Source organism: Cydia strobilella, chromosome 14 (genome assembly GCF_947568885.1).
Source record: "Cydia strobilella chromosome 14, ilCydStro3.1, whole genome shotgun sequence".
In the NCBI taxonomy this organism is placed as follows: Eukaryota; Metazoa; Arthropoda; class Insecta; order Lepidoptera; family Tortricidae; genus Cydia; species Cydia strobilella.
In genome coordinates this window covers 8,753,846-8,775,826 of record NC_086054.1, presented here as the reverse complement: position 1 = coordinate 8,775,826, position 21,981 = coordinate 8,753,846, and the positions used below count along the sequence as shown (strand labels likewise).

Sequence of the window (21,981 nt, the reverse complement as noted above, 5' to 3'; positions counted from 1 at the left end):
GAAAGTAGTATTTTTGCTTGACGTCATGACGTCACACGGGTGAATAGTGTTGTACATTGAACTTTATAATGTTTATAATCGATTAAACCTGGAATGTAATATGAAAACGATTTTCGAGTTGGTATAGTATTTACGTCATTTTATTCGTTGCGAAATATACGTGCACGTCAAGGGACTGTCTCATTTCTAACATAGACAGAGAGAATCATATTATCTTTGTCTTACACTAGTACTAGCACCCAAAAGAAAAGGATGAGTATGTTTTTTTTGTTCCTATTTACTGACAAGATTTGCTTGACCAGCTATAGTTGTATATGAAGTAAAAAGCGTCATGATCAATTCACGGTAAGTGCTCCGACCACCGACTTTGCAAGCGACAGAGTGTGAAATACTACCTTGAATGTCAAGTTATGAAAACCAAGTAACTAGTTAATAATCTGTGATGAAAACCACGGAAGCATGACGTGACGTGTATTCATGCCAACACAGGATTTGGCCGACTACTTTTTTTTTAACTGTCCTCAAAGCAGAGTGTGAAATACTACCTTGAATGTCAAGTTGTCAACTTATGAAAACCACGGAAGCATGACGTGACGTGTATTCATGCCAACACAGGATTTGGCCGACCACTTTTTTTTAACTGTCCTCAAAGGCAGTTAGGCAGGCATCTATCCTGACATACAAGTTTCATTCTATTTTTGGATGAGGTTTTTTGTGATGAATTTTTGTACCACTTTTTTGCCATTTGCAATATTTGCACAAAATTTGCCAGGATAAGCCGCGGCTGACCAAGAGCAGTTGAAGCTACTAAAAGTCAGTAGGCATTTTCTATTTTTTTTATCAGGTAGGGTTTCATGCAGCCGGCCACCGGACTACTAGCATTAATCCAGGATCTAGTTGCGTAGGTAGTTATTGTAATTACGTCGTAGGGCGTTCTAAATTAGTTTTTTTTTGTCATGGAAGGATTCTAGTCTAGTCGTAAAATTCCTAAATTAACTTCTCCTTAGTTTAGGGATTTCTCCTTTGGACACAACATACAAGGGAGCACGCGCTGTATGCGGTAAACTTTTGACTACCTAACTTGTCATAAGAATTGGGTCTGGCTCTGAATCTTATTTTTACAAAAGCGACTGCCATCAGTTCCATCCTTGTCCTTCAAGCCCAGAGGAAAAACTGGAACTTAGAACTGATCAATCAAGTGATAAGTAATTATAAACTCAATAACACGAGTTTGGGTTCGAACCCGTGACCTCTAATTTAAAACTCACATAGTAATTGACCGAAGCGAAGGTCTCCGTTTTAACTCGGGCATTTTGCTTTCATATGTTCGGATGAATGTTGTATGTTCCTCAGTCTCCTCTACAGATCGCAATTCTTAACCAATTCTGATGAAATTTGGTGACCACATTCTATGATTAAATAGTTTTTTTTGTCGATCCAGTTTTTGTAATTTAACAAAATGCGGAAATTGGCATAGATAAGATTAGATATATTTATTTCTTAAAGAAAAAGGCATAATATTCTACAAAAAGGGATAAAACAAAGGCTTTCACTAAAAGATCGTCAACTTAACATTAGAACAGAAAAAAAAACAATATCACAAAAAAAAGATCAATGTATACATAGCTAGGGCCAACCTATTGTCGAATGTCAAGAACAAGAAAAAAAAAACAGTGAACAAAAATATTTACCGGACATCTTTTACCTGGTGTAAAAATGGCGCGGTCCGCCAGGTGTCGCCACTTTCGCCGGAAACAAAAGTCAAGTAAAGCAGTAGACTGGTGATAATTCGACGGAAACAGATATGCTCTCTCAATTATAAAGCTTCCAGTGACGGTCAAGTTAATTAAATATATTAAATGTCATACGATTTTAATAGCTAAAATATTAATGGCAATGTTAATTCATATTAAATTAAATTGAATTTCAATAATAAAAAAGGTATAAAATCAGTATAAAATTATAACAATAAATTATTTTTCGCTATATTATTTCTATTAAAACTATTAAAAGTTCTTTCAGTTTGTGTGCGATTGCTGCAAACTTGTCATTCGAGGTATCGTTTCTGAATAAATGGCTTAAGCACCAATAGCGTCTATAGCGCTTAAGACCATTGTGAGTTCACCGTGATAACGACTCAACGAACTGAAGTATTTTTCAGTTTTACATTTTCTAAAGCTCGCTCCAGACTACGCGGCGCGAAGGCGCGAACGCGAGTGTGGAGTCGATTTCGCTGATTAGCGAACTAGACTCCACACTCGCGTTCGCGGCTTTGCGTCGCGATTCGGGCACGTGTGTGGAGGGCCCTTAAGCTTAACGCAAGGTCTATAGCACAGCTCACAGAGCCACTAGTCTAATTTAGACGCATATTTCCTATCTATGCCAGTATTGCTAGTTTCGATTAATCGATTTATTTTTCGAATTCGTGGCGGATTGTGCACATCCCTCTTTCCGATGACGTGACACTGACAACTGCTCAAAGTGCTCAAGAGAGAACGAGAGGGCAGAAACGATCGGAAAATCATGGCGGTCGGTCGGAGTGTAGATTGACGACGACAGTTACTTTCTTGCAGCTGTTCGTTTGCTGCGTGATACGTCCGGAGTTACTTGCCATTAGACATTGATCATTAACAAAATTATAGTTCATATGTTTGTTCCGTAACATTCTGTTGTTGAACTCACACGAATTAGAGAAGTGAAATCTTGCAACATTTAACAAAAGATATTGCATTGTGTGCGCTGTGGTTTTAGTGACGTAACTGGAATTCTCGCAAACTGCCCTCGTGTTTACCGTTAAAGGTCGCCTATGTGTCGTCGTGTCGTCTAATGTTTGTGATTGACGCGTGAACAGCAGTCAAGATGTGGGAGTTGGACTCCGATTCAGGGTCGCAGAGCATGTCGTCCGACGGGCTGCGACGACGTCAAGGATGGGACCCCGAGGGCGAGAGCTTGGCCTCGCACATGGACGAGCTGGACGAGGTGCTCGCGGAGGAGGAGGAGGGGTGTCCTTTGCCGTCTACGCCCGAGGATCAACATCTGCTCGACGCGGAGATGGCTGAAGTGTTGAAAGCGGGTGTTCTGTCGGACGAGATCGACCTGGGAGCGCTAGCTCACAACGCCGCGGAGCAAGCAGAGGAGTTTGTACGCAAAGTGTGGGAAGCGTCGTGGAACGTGTGCCACTTCCGCCATCTACCCCGTTGGCTGCAAGACAACGACTACCTCCACAAGGGCCACCGTCCGCCCCTGCCTTCCTTCAGCGCCTGCTTCGCCTCCATCTTCCGCATCCACACTGAAACTGGCAACATCTGGACCCATCTCCTCGGCTGCGTGGCCTTTATCGGCGTCGCCATCTACTTTCTCACTCGACCATCCATCGAAATTCAAATGCAAGAGAAAATGATTTTCGGCGTGTTCTTTGTGGGAGCTATTATCTGCCTAGGCTTTTCGTTTGCATATCACACACTCCACTGTCACTCTGAAATGGTTGGAAAATTGTTTTCAAAGCTTGATTACTGTGGAATAGCATTACTCATAATGGGGTCATTTGTTCCCTGGTTGTACTACAGTTTCTACTGCCACTACAGACCAAAGATTATTTATCTGTCTGTAGTTGTTGTTTTAGGAATACTTTCTATAATTGTGTCACTTTGGGATAGATTCTCGGAGCCTAGACTGCGGCCGCTTAGAGCCGGAGTGTTTATGGGCTTTGGTCTATCTGGGGTTGTGCCAGCTATTCACTATGGGATCACAGAGGGCTGGTTCACTCAGGTCAGCAAGGCATCATTGGGCTGGTTGGTTTTGATGGGTCTTCTTTACATTCTAGGAGCTATGTTCTATGCTCTGCGCGTCCCAGAGAGATGGTTCCCTGGGAAGTGTGACATCTGGTTCCAGTCCCATCAGATCTTCCATGTGCTTGTGATTGTGGCAGCCTTTGTCCACTACCACGGCATCAGTGAGTTGGCCTCCTACCGGGTGACCGTCGGTGAATGCACCATGCCCCCCTCTTCCATAGCTTTTTAGCCCCTTATAAATTGTGATAGTAGACCATAAATAAATTAGTAGGAAAATTTCCATGACTACACACATATTTTTTTAACAATGTTGATTTTAATTGCATTTGGATATTTATTTTTATTTGTAAACCACAGTTTTTAAAGTAATAATTATGTATTTAAAAAAAAAACCAAGTGTGAAATGTATAATGATTGGCTATTCTAAAGGGCTTAAAACTTATTTGTTTCAAAAATGTTTGTTAATCATTATTGTTACAATTGTTTCAATAGTTAGTTTCTGATGTACTTTGCACTAAATATTACACATTTTGTTTCATTTAGCAAGTAGTTTTAGGACTTTTAGGATAGTTTGCATTATTTTTAATCCTAGATCATTATTGTACTTAATATTCTGTTCTGTACAACATTTTGTTCCTGCGCATAGTCCAGTGATTGTGATTGATATAAAAAAATAAGCCCAAGATTCACACATTGGCCAATGCCCATGGTCCCATTTTCATGATCATTGAAATTGAAAATTGTATTATTGGTAAACCTCTTGTGCAAGTTTTGAACTGATTTCTATGCTCTAATTACTTTGTATATCATTATAGCAGTTTTCCATTTCATAACTCATTCTTTATTGATTAATGTGTCTGCATAAGTGGATAGTGTACATTGTAGTTAATTTGTTGAATATCATACTTAGTTACTGAGTTACTGTATTGTTACTTGACAGTCTAGGTCCATACAGCAATGATAACCTAATTTGCTATTGGATACAAAGTATGAAGTGTGTGTAGGTATTTCTTTGCTTTCATGCTCTGTTCTCATATGTTTCACTATTTCTTTATTTAATGTTAATTCTGTGATCATATCTTTGCGAAGTCCTTGGAAAAAGTAATTGACAGAAGTCACAGAAATAAACTCCATGCTAATATGTTTGCTTTGACTGTCAAGTAAATACCAGAATAATATTACAGGTCTTCTGTACTTTTTCAATACAATTTCTTTTTTAACATTCCATCAGTTCAAATTAAATAACCATATATTCAGATATATATTTTGTGGGATTAATTTTCTCTGTCTTTGTTTTAGAACTTTTGAGATTTTATCACTACATTTTCAATTACAAAGCAAACCATTGAACAATCACGGGGCTCATCAACTTTCTAGGAATAAAATCAAATTGTAGTCTCCACTAAATTGAGCATAAAGGCCATAAAGTTAATAAAAGTATATTCTAAATTGTTGTAAGTGTTCATAAATGTAAAGATTTTATGAGAAAAAAAAAGGTTACGGAGGTAAGCACATACCCTTAAAAGCATACAGTGCATTGGTATGATGAAAAAAAATGCTTAAGTTATTATTACCTAGTATTAGATAACTGAAAGATATTGTAAGAATTCATTAAAAAAAGAGTTAAAAAAATGTAAAAAAAAACATTGCTTTATAAGTTTATACATAAAAACATTAAAATTTGTGGTTTTGTTATTGTGATGAGTGATCCAACACTGGCATATCAAGGATAGTCAGCTTAGATTCGACTGACAATGAAAGACAATATTGTCCACGTTGTGTACAGTCACCTGTAATAATGTCTTGTACGACGAACAAATATTGTGTAGAAGCGGTCATTTTATATAAAATTGAACACTACACTTTTTTGAGTACCTATTTTTATGTTACTTATATTTCCATACCTTTACCATTTTTCATAGACCGTCACGGTAACAGAATAGAAGGAACGAAAAGATGTAGGAAAATTTTGTGACATTTTTTCTCCTATTAGAAACGAAAGAGCTCGTGATTCTGACCAGAAATGACATCAAAATTCAAAAATCGAAAAAAAAAGTGTAGTGTAGTATAAAATTTAAAGTTGTACTTTAAATTTGTGGTTTGTTGTTTTAGATGCGGTTGTACATATTTTTGCATATTTCAAAATTCAACTACCTGTTGAGCTATGCAGTATTCCGGGTCCCATTTTTGACAGGCGGCAGTCTACTAAAAAGCTGTGGATTTGAATTCAAACGTTCACCCTGCCACTAGTCAATAAAACATAATATCATCGTTTTGTGATTTAAAGATAAAAAAATTTAATACATTCAGAACTAGGGTCAGGGGAATCAGGGAATACTGCGTAGTGCAATAGGCAAAGCATGCTATTAAAATTATATTATTGGTTAATTATTTCTGAAAAACAAAGAGACCCAGTTTAAAAACTGGTGTTTGGGCACAATATGGCTTCACATATAATTTTAATACATGTGTCTAATCAAACTTATTGTACTGTTTAGAAATAAATAGAAGTTAGGGTATATCTAAAACTACAAGATGGTTGCGTAAAATTAAGCATTCACCTATATTTGTTAAAAAAATATATTTTTGTTTAGCATTATTGTTTGGTGGGATAAAATTAGTATGTAATAAAATAAATAAATTACCATACTATTATCTTTTCATTGAATAAGCCATGGCCCCATAATAGGTACTGGTATTACTTATTGAATATATTCGTTTTCTAACACTTCCTGCTATCTTGTTGCTAAGAACAGGGAAACAACATTAGTAGATTGTTAACCAAGGGATGAATGGCACTCATTTCTGCCGAGGTGTCTTGGCGCTCGAACGCAGTGAGAGCGCCAATAGTCCGAGGCAGAAATGATGCCTTTCACCCGAGTTAAACACTCTACTTTTCATTTCGAATACGAGGAAAGTAAAATGCATGTGTTTTTTCAAAAACATGACGAATAATACATTTTTATAGTATTTATTGAGGAAACTTTCAATTAAAAATTCAGGCAAAAGTATCGTTATTTATGGAATGGAGAGTCAAGTATCACAATGGAAATTGTATAACAAATCCATTTAAACTCAAATTTCAATTGCTTATCGTAAAAAAATTAAAAATATCGTACTTCGAACGTAAAATGCTCTAGTGCAGACACGTATCATTTTCTGCGCACCTTTTAGAACAACAATGACCCTCTTTCAGAGCATGAGAAATGAAAAATACTTTTCTGTCCTTTTTAGCAGAAAGTGTCCTGAAAAAGGATAGGATGTAAGTACCTGATACCCCTACACTCGTGCCACCCAATGTAGTACCAATACCAACATACTACTTAAATTTTAGAAAGATTGTTCTCCTAGGCTCCTATAGCGGCTATAGCCTCTCCTTTGAAAATGGTGAACTTTAAACCAAGTTAGCTATCATATCATGTAATGTAAAGCTTTAACTCGGCATTAATGCGTGAGTCGGTCAGGAATGTTTTATAAGATTGTGGATTCATCACAATTAAATCTCATAACAAAGAACTACCGTGCTACGTATAACTGCACTCGGTTAACTGATTTTCAACTCTATATATGCTTTTAAAAAACAGTCTAATTTCTTTAATGAATAAGCATGATTCACTAATTAGTTTAGCGTTATGGAAAACATTTGCACCGACCACCGACAAATCGATCGATCCCTTTAACCTTGTATTTACTTCTATTCGAGTTGTAAATTCTGTGGCCACAAACTCATATCTAAGGATTTTTTGTTTTCAGTGTTCACCAAATATTAGATATTAAAGAAGACACATTTTTCCTGGTACTGATTGGTGGTTTTATCAGTATAACAATGGTCTTCTAGGAAACCTTTTTGTGGCAGATTAATCAGTTTATTAAGGAATTAAATACATGTAACAGTGTCCTTTTCGAAGTTTAGCTATACCACTTGGGGTTTTTTCTTTTGGGTGCTAGTATATATATACTAGTGTAAAACAAAGATAATATCATTCTCTATGTCTATGTTTGAAATATGACAGTCCTTCGACAAACTATTACGATTACGAAAGCGTAATCACAGCAAGATAGACGGATACGGGATATGGCGTGACAATAAAGGGCTCATTTCTGTCTACAGAACCTAAATCTAGATAAGGTTTTTTTTTTACTAGCCTATTATGGTGTCCCACTGCTGGGCAAAGGCCTCTCCCCTTGTCTTCCACGACGCCCGATATAGTGCCTCCTCCGGCCAGTTGTTGAGAAAGGTGTCTAGGTCGTCCCGCCATCTCCGTCTGGGCCTGCCGGGTCCGCGCCCCTCTTCTGGCATCCATTTGGTAGCTATGCTAGCCCATCTGTCTGGATGCATGCGGCAGACGTGACCGGCCCAGTCCCATTTGAGCCTAGCAGTCTTCTCACCGACGTCAGCAATGCGGGTTTTTGCGCGCAGCGTGGTGTTCCGGATACGATCGGTCCTCTTCACACCTAAAATGCTGCGCTCAATAGCCCGTTGGCAAACCTTCAACTTGGACTTCAGACTCCCTGTGACCATGTTTGAGCACCGTAGGTTAGGACGGGCAGGATACACATGTCGACGAGTTTTCGCTTCAGTGACAGTGGAAGGCTACCCTTCATCAGCTCTTTCATGGACCAGTAGCTCTTCCAGGCGTTTTCGACACGGCGCTCGATTTCTTTGTCTTGCCTGTTGAGAGCCTAAGAGACTAACTGGCCCAAGAAAATATACTCGTCAACATAGTGTATAGTCTGCCCGTCTACCGTAACCATACGTTTCCTGCTGTTGGTCATCACTTGAGTTTTGGTTCGATTCATTTGAAGTCCAACTTGAAGGCTTGCATTGCACAGGTCTTGGAGCATTACCTGAAGTTCTGCAGGGAACGGAATATTTTAAAACCCTATTTTGTTAAGCCCTATCCGGGTCCTAGTAGTTATGTATGTACCTACTTAGCATTAAGTTACATGTGTATTTGAGTAAATTCTGTGTACCTACTCTTATTCATTATATGGTACACAATAATAGTTTTTTATGCAACAGGTACATAATACGGCTTAAAATTCCAGGGGTGAAGTTACAAAACGAGACGAAGTCGAGTTTTGTAAAAACAGGCCCGAGAATTTTAAGACCTAAATCTGTAGTAAGGTTGATCACAATAATTATTTTTTCTCAAGCAATAGTCTATGTCATCATAGCCCTTTCACTATACTTAGACTGAAATCCACCACACCTTACCTACTAAGGCTACTAATAATTTCTCACCAACTCTGAAAGGTATATTAGGTACACCTATAATATATATGCCGCCCTTTAGATTTATAATAGGTACGACGTAGGGTGGGTTCGAATTAAGTGGATTACTGGCTCTTAGCCATCGATCGATATCATTAAGCGATTGTCGAGCTTAGGAGTCGATTCAGCTGATATCTGAATTCTGAAGGATATTGATCCCCACTGAAACCTAGCGTTATAAATTGTCGTACCACCATGCTTACTCGTAATAGCGATCCTGTTACTGTAAGACGTCTATTGAGTATTTATTTATCTATTATTTGTAGGTAAATTGTTATAATTTGATCAGATTGTGACGTTAAAATGTATTTTTTTTCCTTGTGGTAAACGATACATGAGAACTGAACACCGTTAGTAATCCTAATCCGATCAGAAGCCTCACTGTAAATGTAAACTGAGCAGTGCTATGGAAAATTCTCCGCTTAGGATATTTAAGGCCGGTACAGTCGGACTGCAACCCGACTGCAACTTGTATGGGGACTGCACGCCGACGTTGCAGTTGGCATGACAAATTGCAGTCCGTCTCGAGCTATCGGCCCTTAGAGCGTTTTCACATTGCCCGATCCGATATCGGATGTCGGATGGAAGTGAAATGAAAGACATATGTGTTTTTCTGTTTTTAATTACTCGTTTAATAAATCATTATTACTAAAATACAATAGATAACGCAAAAAAGGCGGATTTGATGCCTGACGGCCTACCGCGAACCACGTTCGACGTGTTGCTTCTCTATCGCACTTGTAAATTCGTACGTAAGGGTGACAGGGAGGCAACACGTTGAACGTGATTCGCGGTAGACCCTCTGGTCTTATACCACAGCATGACGTTAAAAGCCCTATATTCAGATTCCCAATAGGTATAATAGGGTATTTGACTGTATTTTAAATAAATTATTTTACACCATGCATGAAATAAAGCACCAGAAGATTAATAGAAAAACGTAGACAGCAGTTATTTTTAGACATCTATCTATCTATTTTAAAACCCGTGTAAAACTATAAAGAGTAGGTAATTTGATTGTGACGTCACATGCTAGTGTTTCATATAAAATCGTTTTGACAGTTCGAAAAAAGAAGCTGATTTGACTAGTAGTCAAATACCCTATAACTCCTGGGTCTGGCCACAGAAACAGAAAATCCATTCATAGTTGAAATCGGTCCTCAATCCGCCAAATATGTATCGTAACATTCGTAACACCTTTGTTACCATAGAAATAAAGAATGTGTTCCGATATATTTGGCCACTTTGGTCATCTATTTGAGGCTGACTGTACACAATGAATGTAAATATATATCTATTGTGTCAATGTATTTGCAAATTAATATAGAATATTTCTTTGCCACGTGATAACAATTAACAACACGACATACCTTCTGTGATAATGATAAGTAGAAAAGTTTACCATATATAGGTACTTACTCGTAGCTATGTAGGTGAGTCTAATGGGACGTAATGTAATGTTGTTTACGTCTCTTAACGACCTACTATTAGCATTAGCACGGACGCTCGACAGCTGGACACACGAAAGCCTTGATAACAATTGTGTAAGGAATATGTCATATAAAATTAATTATTTATTTAAAATCCTCCGACGGCACGATCGACTCTAGCGATAAAGATAAATTGGTGTCGGTGCGATATGGTCTATGAAGTTGGGCAATTTGCGGCAAGATATGCTAGCCGAACTACCAGGTGGGGTTGGAAATGGAACCCATAAGACTATCTTAAACTATGGGTGAAAATAAATACAACATATATATAAACGTTTGGCATAAATCTCAGCTATTAAACTTCATGAATATACCCACCATTTTCGTAGCAAGTTAAATCGATATTCCCCCACTTCCAGCCGTCAGATCGGCTTTAAATTTGATATAAAGTTAGGTATAACCAAATTGGTGCAACTTTTCCGATGTGCATCATTGCATACACTGTTTGCAACTGGGCCGAGTTATGTTTTGACTGTCAAATTAGGAACAGGAAAGAAGCAGGACAGGGATGGCAAACCTTTATTGATCAATGTACGTCTGTTTAAAAAAAGACGCGACCTTTCCGGTTTATCCCCGCATTGAATTAAGGCAGGGACACACTTATCCCACGTATCACGTATGCAATGCATTATGACAATCTGAACCCTGAAATTGGTATGCATAGAAACATACTCGGTCATGCGTTGCGTTGCGTATGACAGGTATGTTTATATTTCTAAAGCATTCAAATTTCAGTGTTCAGTCAGATTTCATAATGCATTGAATACGTCGCGTACGTGGGCTAAGTGTGTCCCTCTAGATTTATTTGGCCACGTGCTAGAAAACAATTAAAACGGTAAAAACGAAAATTGAAGTTTCGTTATCTGCCTCTATGGGCCTGGCCACATGTACGCAGTGCGACGTCGCCGACGCAACGCGGCGCGTTTTGCGGTGCCGCCGCCGCAACGCAGAAATCTGCGGCGCCGCTCGCCGCAACGCAAAATCTGGCGGTGCGTCGTGCGACGCCGCGCGCGGTACCGCAAAACGGTGCGCGGCGCCGCCCGCCGCAACGCAAAATCTTGCGGTGCGTCGTGCGTCGCCGCGCGCGGTGTCGCAAAGCGTTGTGCGTCGCCGCGCGCGGTGCCGCCCGCCGCAACGCAAAAATTTGGCGGTGCGACTGCAAATTTGTAATCACAATTAAGTCAACGTTCCATAAATAATAATATACTATAGATAGGTATATATTTAAAAAAAAAACAAAAATCGTTTATCTATAAATATGGTTCTAATGATTACTCACTAATTCACCAACTGTCATACAGGCTTAATATATCTTAGAAAAAATCAACAACAATCACAAACAGCTTTACTTACAAGTCAACATTCCAAAAATAATTTACACGCCTTTAGAGATAATGACAATCAGGTCGTGTTCTAAAATTCTAAAATTAATACCGCCACCATTTTACAGAATAATATTTTTTTCTTTTTTTTAACACTTAATACGAAAGTGAAGGACCCGCGCGATATCGCCGTTTCATACAAACGTGTAGTCCTGATTTTCCTCTCTGGTTATTAACATTATATGGTATGGACATTCGAAAATTGTTATGAAATTTATTTTCAGTCATCTTCAATGCCTCGTATTTTCTTTTGAAATGATATCCATCTTCATTCATGACATGAAGACATGGGTTTACCCAAAATTTTCTTTTCAATTGCTTCTTATTTCTATGCCTTCTTAATAACAGCCAAACACAGTCGAATTCTTTACTACTTATGCAGCGCGGCGCCGCATGCTCAAGTCGCACCGCCAAATTTTTGCGTTGCGGCGGGCGGCACCGCGCGCGGCGACGCGCAACGCTTTGCGACACCGCGCGCGGCGACGCACGACGCACCGCAAGATTTTGCGTTGCGGCGGGCGGCGCCGCGCACCGTTTTGCGGTACCGCGCGCGGCGTCGCACGACGCACCGCCAGATTTTGCGTTGCGGCGAGCGGCGCCGCAGATTTCTGCGTTGCGGCGGCGGCACCGCAAAACGCGCCGCGTTGCGTCGGCGACGTCGCACCGCGTACATGTGGCCAGGCCCTATCACACGAATATGGAAAAGCGAAAGAGGCAGAACGAAATTTTTATTATTATTATTATTTAACAAACATTCATTGAATTTTAAACAAGTAAGAAAAATAAGTACAATTGGTAACCAGTAATAATTTTAAAGAGGATGGTGTCTGTTGGATTTAATTTCTACTGCTGCATATTGCTGATAATTTTCCCAAGCGCGTGCGTTCCGTTTGTGTCAAAAGTCAAAACTAAAGGCGGATATTTTGAGAATAATTAATATTTTAGTCAAAGATTATAGTTTTATTTTGTAATGCCACTTTGTAAAGAAACGTTTAGGTATGTAAGATAAAACACCTAAAAATTCTTTGTCAACGTATTTTTGGGTCACTCTGTACTAATCTGGGATAATCATGTGATAAAAATACGCGCTCTGTTTAAAGTGGTTTGTTGAAAATGTTGAAACGATTTCATACCATAGGTAACCAATTTACTTACTTAACTTTATTTATATTTATAACCTACCAGCATCGCGGTTGCGTGTAATACCTGCAATACTTGCTTTAAAAGAAAAATGACATATCTTTATAATACGACGTTATAGTTAAGTCCTTTAGATTTTAGGACAATTGCATCGCACACTACTTTTATGGGTCAGTAACGAATAAAGACGTGAAGGAAATAAATTATCGTTCGTTCGTTTTACCGTTAGACTGATGAAATTGTCACTTGGGACGTTTATATGCAGGAACCTTTTTACAACGATCTATTCGTACTTAATAAAAGGTCAAATATTACTAACAAAGGTCGCGATGCCTGCTTTTAAGGGCCGGCTGAAGACAATCATCTATCAACGTCCTCGTATGGTAGAGATACCTACATTATATTCTACTATCTGCTTGCTTTCCTATAGTACGACTAGGTATATTTGTTCTGCTCTTTATAATCCATCTGTTTCATCTCAATCGTTAGGAAGAGACCGGTAGTATATATCTCAAGATACTACTGTCGCGGCGCTCTTGTGCTAGGACCACTGCGCTGTAGCGGCCAGAGAAAGACGATGTATATAGGTATACTTAGATATTTTTAAGTTGTCCGAATGCTAATTAATTATTAATATTATTCAAAAATACAATATTGAAATTTCTAACGATACTTAGCAGCAAAATTAATAGAAAATGTAATAAATGTAAACAAATATAAATTATATACGTATATATACATATATATATATATCCTTTATATCAAATGCGATTGGGATTTTGGCGGCCTGCCCGAACAGCCGCAGTTCTCAATACGGTATTTGACTACTAGTCAAATCAGTTTCTCTTTTCGAACTGTCACAACGATTTTGCTACTATGGAATTTATATGAAACACTAGCATGTGACGTCACAATCAAATCACCTACTCCTTATAGTTTTATACAAGTTTTAAAATAGAAACTGTGTCTAAAAATTTGTAAAAACTGCTGTCTAGGTGCTTTATTTCATTCATGGTGTAAAATAATTTATTTTAAATTAAATACAGTCAAATATGTACTATTATGTACCCTATTTTGCTATTTTAAGTATATTCACACACAGTTTTTGTCTTTCTGCTTCCTTTACTGTTACAGTTCATGCTGTAACGTGTAGCTAGTATTGTCAGCATTAAATAGACGGGCTGACGGTCAAAGTGGCCAAATATATCGTAACGTGATCGTAACACATTTGTTACCATATAAATAAGGATGTGTCCCGATATAATTGGCCACTTTTGGCCGTCACTATCAATTTCATGCTCACTTTACAAGCCCTAATACCTTATGAAAACTAAGACTGAATCTGATTTAGTATTTAAACGTTTCTTACTCTTCGTGACTTCGGCCTTGTTAAATCTTCAACGTGGATTCTCGCTGAACTCGACGCGTGTCGAGCATTTATTTATTTACGACATATAATACCAAAAAGCCACCCACGCCGCGTTTAACTTTAGAATCTTTAGATCCACAATCCCGACATAAGGAATATGTGACACAAATCTGCCCTTTAGAAGTAACACTCGTAACACAACACAATAAAAATAGGTACTTTTTATTTCACTCCTTCATAAACGGAAACAAAATACAGAGCATACAGCAATTTAAGTAGAGTTAGACCAAGATAAGTTAAAAAGGGGATGAAAGTTTGTATGGGGTTCAAGATTTATTTTAAGCTAGCAATTTGAAACTTCGTAAGAAGATATATTATTGAAATACAAGAAAACTAATTTCAGCGTTTTTGAAAATTCATCTCCTAAGGAGGTGAAATAGAGGTTGAAAGTTTGTATGGACATCAATTTTTTTTTTGAGTGCGTTACTTGAAACTTTGTATAAGGGCATATTATTATGATGCAGGAAAAGTGATTTTAGCGTTTTCTAGAATTCGTCCCCTAACAGGGTTAAAAGGGGGTTGAAAGTTTGAATCCAGTACAAATGCTTTGAAACTTCTTAGAAAGGTATGATAGACGATTACAAAAAAAACTAATTTTGACGTTTTTGGAAATTTAACCCCTCAAGGGGTTGAAAAGGGGATGAAAGTTTGTCTTTGGGTGCAAATTTTATTTTAAGCTAGAAACCTAAAACTTTGCAAAACGTTATTATATTAAAAAACAAGAATATTACTTTCAGCGTTTTTAAAAATTCATCCCCATGGTGGTGAAAAAGGGGTTAAAAACTTTATCTTGATAACTATATCATTTTAGCTACTAGGCCAAGTTAGGTATCGTTTTTGTATAAATCGGGTATGCCGAATTCATTTATGATTGTCGTCCCTCCTGGGTTCACATTTATGAATGGACGACATGGGTTTTAGTCATACTTGTTATGGCCATTTTTTGCCCGGATGCTGCACTTCATGATAAAAGCAAGCCGCTTTGCACAGTGCTAGTAGGGACCAAACTGAGTGATTTGACCCGCAGCAGCGCAAGTTTCACCCCTTAGGAACAGAGATGGCGCCACTTCTTTAAAAAATATTTCAAAAAATTCTACAAGCTAAACCAATGAACCGATTTAAATGTTTAATATCTCAAATGAAAGCGCATTATATACATTACTTTTAAAAAAATACTCAAAAAATATATACTGATTACTTTCGACAAAAAACGGCATCTTAAGTTTTTTTTCTTACTCGATTGATAGTTTTTACTTGATTTCTTAAAAAAATATTATAGAATATGAATAGTTTAATAAATATATATATAGTACTGAGTATATAAAAGTATTACAAAAAAACCCGACACCCATACCTTTCATTCTTCACGAAATATTTAAGTTCAATTATGCACGTTCTTACAAATAAATCCTTTAAAAGAAATCTTTTACCGCAGTAAGTGCACTGATTTTAATATGAAATGTGTCATATGAAAAGAAATCACCCAATTTATTTTAATAAATAAAAAAAAATATAAATAAAAACTGAATAAAGTTTTTTCCTGGTGGTGAATTACAAAAAAATATAACAAATCTAAAATTAGGAATTATTTTTATTTAAAGTGACTACATTTGTAAACAAAAAATTTAAATGTCCTCTTCGGGTTCATATTTCATATTTATTTATTGCAACCATGGTTTTATAGGTATTACAAATTCTTGGTAGTTCCACATGGACCCCGTGGGGGCATAGCAATATTACATGCATACTTAGGATCTAATCTTAAATCTATGTGTATAATATAAAAGTAGGTCAATTCAGTAGTTTTTATACATATAAGCCGAATTGAATCAGATAATTATCAGTGTATTAAATACAAAAATAAACGGGCAACTAATTATTATTAGGTGATGTCAAATTATATGGTTCACCGGTAGATGTAAAACTGAAAAAGAAAAGTCGTTTTGTTAAGTACTCGTACCATTCCAATACTACAAAATCACTGATCATACATGAACTGGTTGCTGTAGATTACTGTTGAATTATTTTTGTGCCTAGTTGATAACCATTAAACCTATAATTTTGTGTCAGACCTATAATTAGTGGTCAGCATGCAAAATAACCCTGGATTGAAAATTACATTAACTTACTTTTGATTTGTACAACCACATTTGCATGATTTACACTGGGCTGTGCATGGCCAGCTGACGCGACGACACCCACAATGCATAGTTTCGCAGCCAGATTTCAGCCACAATGGTCCAAGAGGCTTAATTGAGACCAAATCGCTGTAAATGCCGACCATCCCGGAGTCCAACTCTCTTTTTCCTCAGTCCATCCCCAAAAAGATGTAGATGGTATGGAAACTTCTGGTTTCAGAGCGCTTCCCCATATATGGCCCTCTTGGTAAGCTGCTCGAAGTGCATGTTTATAGAAAGCAGCTGATGTAGGTGGCAGGGTTGGCAGGTTCTAATTTCACGGCCAAATCAGATTTGTTCCCTGAACGACGCCCTCCATTGACTGACAACGAAGGTGGACAAATTTGGTTTTCGTACTGGAAGAATTCGTTCAGATCAAGCTGCCTTTCTCTGGCCACTATAAAAAGACGGGAAAATAGGAGTATGTCAACTTTTAAGTTTTTGATTTTGTCAGTTGTCAGGTGTGTAACTACATATTTTAATTTTAGTATAAAGTAACCCTAGATTTGTGTTATTGTTTGGCCAAACGGAACACAAAAACGTAAATGAAGTTCACAAATATTTGTTTGCTTCATAAAACAAGCTTGTGTCAAGCCTGCCACCTACATCAGCTGTTCTCTATAAACATGCACTTCGAGCGGCTTACCAAGCGGGCCATATATGGGGAAACGCTATGAAACCAGAAGTTTCCATACCATGTCCATCTTCTTGGGGATGTACTGAGGAAAAAGAGAGTTTGACTCCGGAATAGTCGGCAGTTACAGCGATTTGGTCGCAATTAAGCCTCTTGGACCATTGTGGCTGCAAATCTGGCTGCGAAACTATGCGTTGTGAGTGTCGTCGCGTCAGCTTACCATGCACAGCCCAGTGTAAATCATGCAAAGGTGGCTGTACAAATCAAAAGTAAGTTATTGTAATTTTCAATCCAGAGTTATTTTGCATGCTGACCACTGATTATAGGTCTGGCACAAAATTATAGGTTTAATGGTAATCAACTAGGCACAAAAATAATTCAACAGTAAATCTACAGGCACAAAAATTATCCAACAGTAATCTATAGCAACCAGTTCATGTATGATCGGTGATTTTGTAGTATTGAAATGGTACGAGTACTTCTCAAAACGACTTTTTTTCAGTTCTACATCTACCGGTGAACCCGAAGAGGACATTTAAGTTTTTTGTTTACAAATGTAGTCACTTTAAATAAAAATAATTCCTAATTTTAGATTTGTTATATTTTTTTGTAATTCAGCACCAGGAAAAAACTTTATTCAGTTTTTATTTACTAATTTTTTATTTATTAAAATAAATTGGGTGATTTCTTTTCATATGACACATTTCATATTAAAATCAGTGCACTTACTGCGGTTAAAGATTTCTTTTAAAGAATTTATTTGTAATAACGTGCATAATTGAACTTAAATATTTCATGAAGAATGAAAGGTATGGGTGTCGGGTTTTTTTGTAATACTTTTATATACTCAGTACTATATATATATTTATTAAACTATTCATATTCCATAATATTTTTTTTAAGAAATCAAGTAAAAACTATCAATCGAGTAAGAAAAAAAACTTAAGATGCCGTTTTTTGCCAAAAGTATTCAGTATATGTTTTTAGAATAGTTTTTATAAGTAGTATATATAATGAGCTTTTATATGAGATATTAAACATTAAAATCAGTCAAATAGTTTAGCTTGTAGAATTATTTGGAATATATCTTGAAGAAATTTACACTCACATTCAAACTTTCATATTTCGAGAAGTATGAGAGATATCGGTGTCGGGTTTTTTTTATAATACTTGTTATTTATTCAGTAATATATACATGCATTAAACTATTCATATTCCATACAATTTTTTTGAGAAATCAAGTAAAAACTATCAATCGAGTAAAAAAAACAAACTTAAAATTCCCGTTTTTATCAAAAGTATTGAGTATATATTTTTTGAGTATTTTTTTAAAAGTAATGTATATAATGCGCTTTCATTTGAGATATTAAATATTTAAATCGGTTCATTGGTTTAGCTTGTAAAATTTTTTGAAATATTTTTTAAAGAAGTGGCGCCATCTCTGTTCCTAAGGGGTGAAACTGCCGCTGCTGCGGGTAAAATCGCTCAGTTTGGTCCCTACTATCACTGTGCAAAGCGGCTTGCTTTTATCATGAAGTGCAGCATTTTGTTCATAACAAGTATGACTATTTACATTACACATTTTAATTTACCATGAGAGTGGAAAGATAAGTCGACCATATTTATTCTACTCTCACTGCCATTGATGTGTATACAAATAAATTGAGGTCGTGCCTCTCGCTAGTGGCTATGCCACGTACATCCATGTTTGGTTTTACCAAGTGCCTTGCCATTCCTACTTACCTCCGCGTGGTTGCAAACCCACGTCTACCAAAGAGTAACTACTTAACCGTTATTTAGTAGCGGTGTACCACTTTCCTATGGCTTCGCACCTCTCAGGTCGTTGGGCATCGGTCGACTTCCTCCGGTCTAAACAGGGTGCAACCCGGTGACTCTAATCAATCTGTTTGCCAATTAGTCACTTAGCCGGACAGGGGGCCTTTGGCCCCCCGGAGACCTCCACCTTCCCCATAGTCTCGCCACGGATGCTCCAACTCAGACGACCGTGCCCAGTGTGCTTCCCGACACACTTCTGTCAAATGTCCTTGATTACCAAATGTGCTTTGCACTGCAAGATTGGACTACTAGTAACAGAAAGAACATTATGCCTTATAGGTCTCCTCATCTTTCCACGTATCATGCACATATAGGTCGACATACCAATATAGTAATATAAACACTCACCCGGGGTGATCCACTGGGGCACAGGCCTCCTAGAAGCTCGTAGCTCCTAACTGGTCTTATGACCACACGATTTTTCTGCTCACCTCTGACAGCTCTCCCCTCGTGCCCCGCGGCCATTATTCCCGCCATCCTTCTACTAACGTACCAACATACTAAAATTAGTCAAAGACAAGAGTGGTGTTACCACACTACAAATAGATTGACATTACAAGTGTTGATACATACCGACTTTTACATGGCGAATCGCGCTGCGCGCGACAATGATATCAAAATGACACCATTCCCGAGTGAAAACACAAAAAATATGAAACAACTTTTTTTAATTTCTCTTTACGCTTAAACCGCTAAACCGATTTAGATACAATTTGGTATTAGTCATACTTGTTATGAACAAAATGCTGCACTTCATGATAAAAGCAAGCCGCTTTGCACAGTGATAGTAGGGACCAAACTGAGCGATTTTACCCGCAGCAGCGGCAGTTTCACCCCTTAGGAACAGAGATGGCGCCACTTCTTTAAAAAATATTTCAAAAAATTCTACAAGCTAAACCAATGAACCGATTTAAATGTTTAATATCTCAAATGAAAGCGCATTATATACATTACTTTTAAAAAAATACTCAAAAAATATATACTCAATACTTTTGATAAAAACGGGAATTTTAAGTTTGTTTTTTTTACTCGATTGATAGTTTTTACTTGATTTCTCAAAAAAATTGTATGGAATATGAATAGTTTAATGCATGTATATATTACTGAATAAATAACAAGTATTATAAAAAAAACCCGACACCGATATCTCTCATACTTCTCGAAATATGAAAGTTTGAATGTGAGTGTAAATTTCTTCAAGATATATTCCAAATAATTCTACAAGCTAAACTATTTGACTGATTTTAATGTTTAATATCTCATATAAAAGCTCATTATATATACTACTTATAAAAACTATTCTAAAAACATATACTGAATACTTTTGGCAAAAAACGGCATCTTAAGTTTTTTTTCTTACTCGATTGATAGTTTTTACTTGATTTCTTAAAAAAAATATTATGGAATATGAATAGTTTAATAAATATATATATAGTACTGAGTATATAAAAGTATTACAAAAAAACCCGACACCCATACCTTTCATTCTTCATGAAATATTTAAGTTCAATTATGCACGTTATTACAAATAAATTCTTTAAAAGAAATCTTTAACCGCAGTAAGTGCACTGATTTTAATATGAAATGTGTCATATGAAAAGAAATCACCCAATTTATTTTAATAAATAAAAAATTAGTAAATAAAAACTGAATAAAGTTTTTTCCTGGTGCTGAATTACAAAAAAATATAACAAATCTAAAATTAGGAATTATTTTTATTTAAAGTGACTACATTTGTAAACAAAAAACTTAAATGTCCTCTTCGGGTTCACCGGTAGATGTAGAACTGAAAAAAAGTCGTTTTGAGAAGTACTCGTACCATTTCAATACTACAAAATCACCGATCATACATGAACTGGTTGCTATAGATTACTGTTGGATAATTTTTGTGCCTGTAGATTTACTGTTGAATTATTTTTGTGCCTAGTTGATTACCATTAAACCTATAATTTTGTGCCAGACCTATAATCAGTGGTCAGCATGCAAAATAACTCTGGATTGAAAATTACAATAACTTACTTTTGATTTGTACAGCCACCTTTGCATGATTTACACTGGGCTGTGCATGGTAAGCTGACGCGACGACACTCACAACGCATAGTTTCGCAGCCAGATTTGCAGCCACAATGGTCCAAGAGGCTTAATTAGTCATACTTGTTATGGCCATTTTTTGCCCGGATGCTGCACTTCATGATAAAAGCAAGCCGCTTTGCACAGTGCTAGTAGGGACCAAACTGAGTGATTTGACCCGCAGCAGCGCAAGTTTCACCCCTTAGGAACAGAGATGGCGCCACTTCTTTAAAAAATATTTCAAAAAATTCTACAAGCTAAACCAATGAACCGATTTAAATGTTTAATATCTCAAATGAAAGCGCATTATATACATTACTTTTAAAAAAATACTCAAAAAATATATACTGATTACTTTCGACAAAAAACGGCATCTTAAGTTTTTTTTCTTACTCGATTGATAGTTTTTACTTGATTTCTTAAAAAAATATTATAGAATATGAATAGTTTAATAAATATATATATAGTACTGAGTATATAAAAGTATTACAAAAAAACCCGACACCCATACCTTTCATTCTTCACGAAATATTTAAGTTCAATTATGCACGTTCTTACAAATAAATCCTTTAAAAGAAATCTTTTACCGCAGTAAGTGCACTGATTTTAATATGAAATGTGTCATATGAAAAGAAATCACCCAATTTATTTTAATAAATAAAAAAAAATATAAATAAAAACTGAATAAAGTTTTTTCCTGGTGGTGAATTACAAAAAAATATAACAAATCTAAAATTAGGAATTATTTTTATTTAAA

General features: G+C 36.7%; 2 protein-coding genes across 2 annotated transcripts in view; both read left to right on the top strand.

Annotated features, from left to right (window-relative positions):
* Positions 1 to 21,981, top strand: part of LOC134747129 (malignant T-cell-amplified sequence 1 homolog) — a 48,395-nt gene that overhangs the window by 292 nt on the left and 26,122 nt on the right. The gene's annotated exons all lie outside the window — the stretch shown is intronic.
* LOC134747117 (adiponectin receptor protein) lies at positions 2,518 to 6,439 on the top strand. Its single transcript, XM_063681695.1, has one exon. It carries the CDS (start codon positions 2,860 to 2,862, stop codon positions 4,018 to 4,020), a length of 1,161 nt encoding a protein of 386 aa, XP_063537765.1. The 5' UTR covers positions 2,518 to 2,859; the 3' UTR covers positions 4,021 to 6,439.

Coding starts and splice junctions, on each gene's coding strand:
- LOC134747117 (XM_063681695.1), top strand. CDS start 2,860: ATGTGGGAGTTGGACTCCGATTCAGGGTCGCAGAGCATGTCGTCCGAC.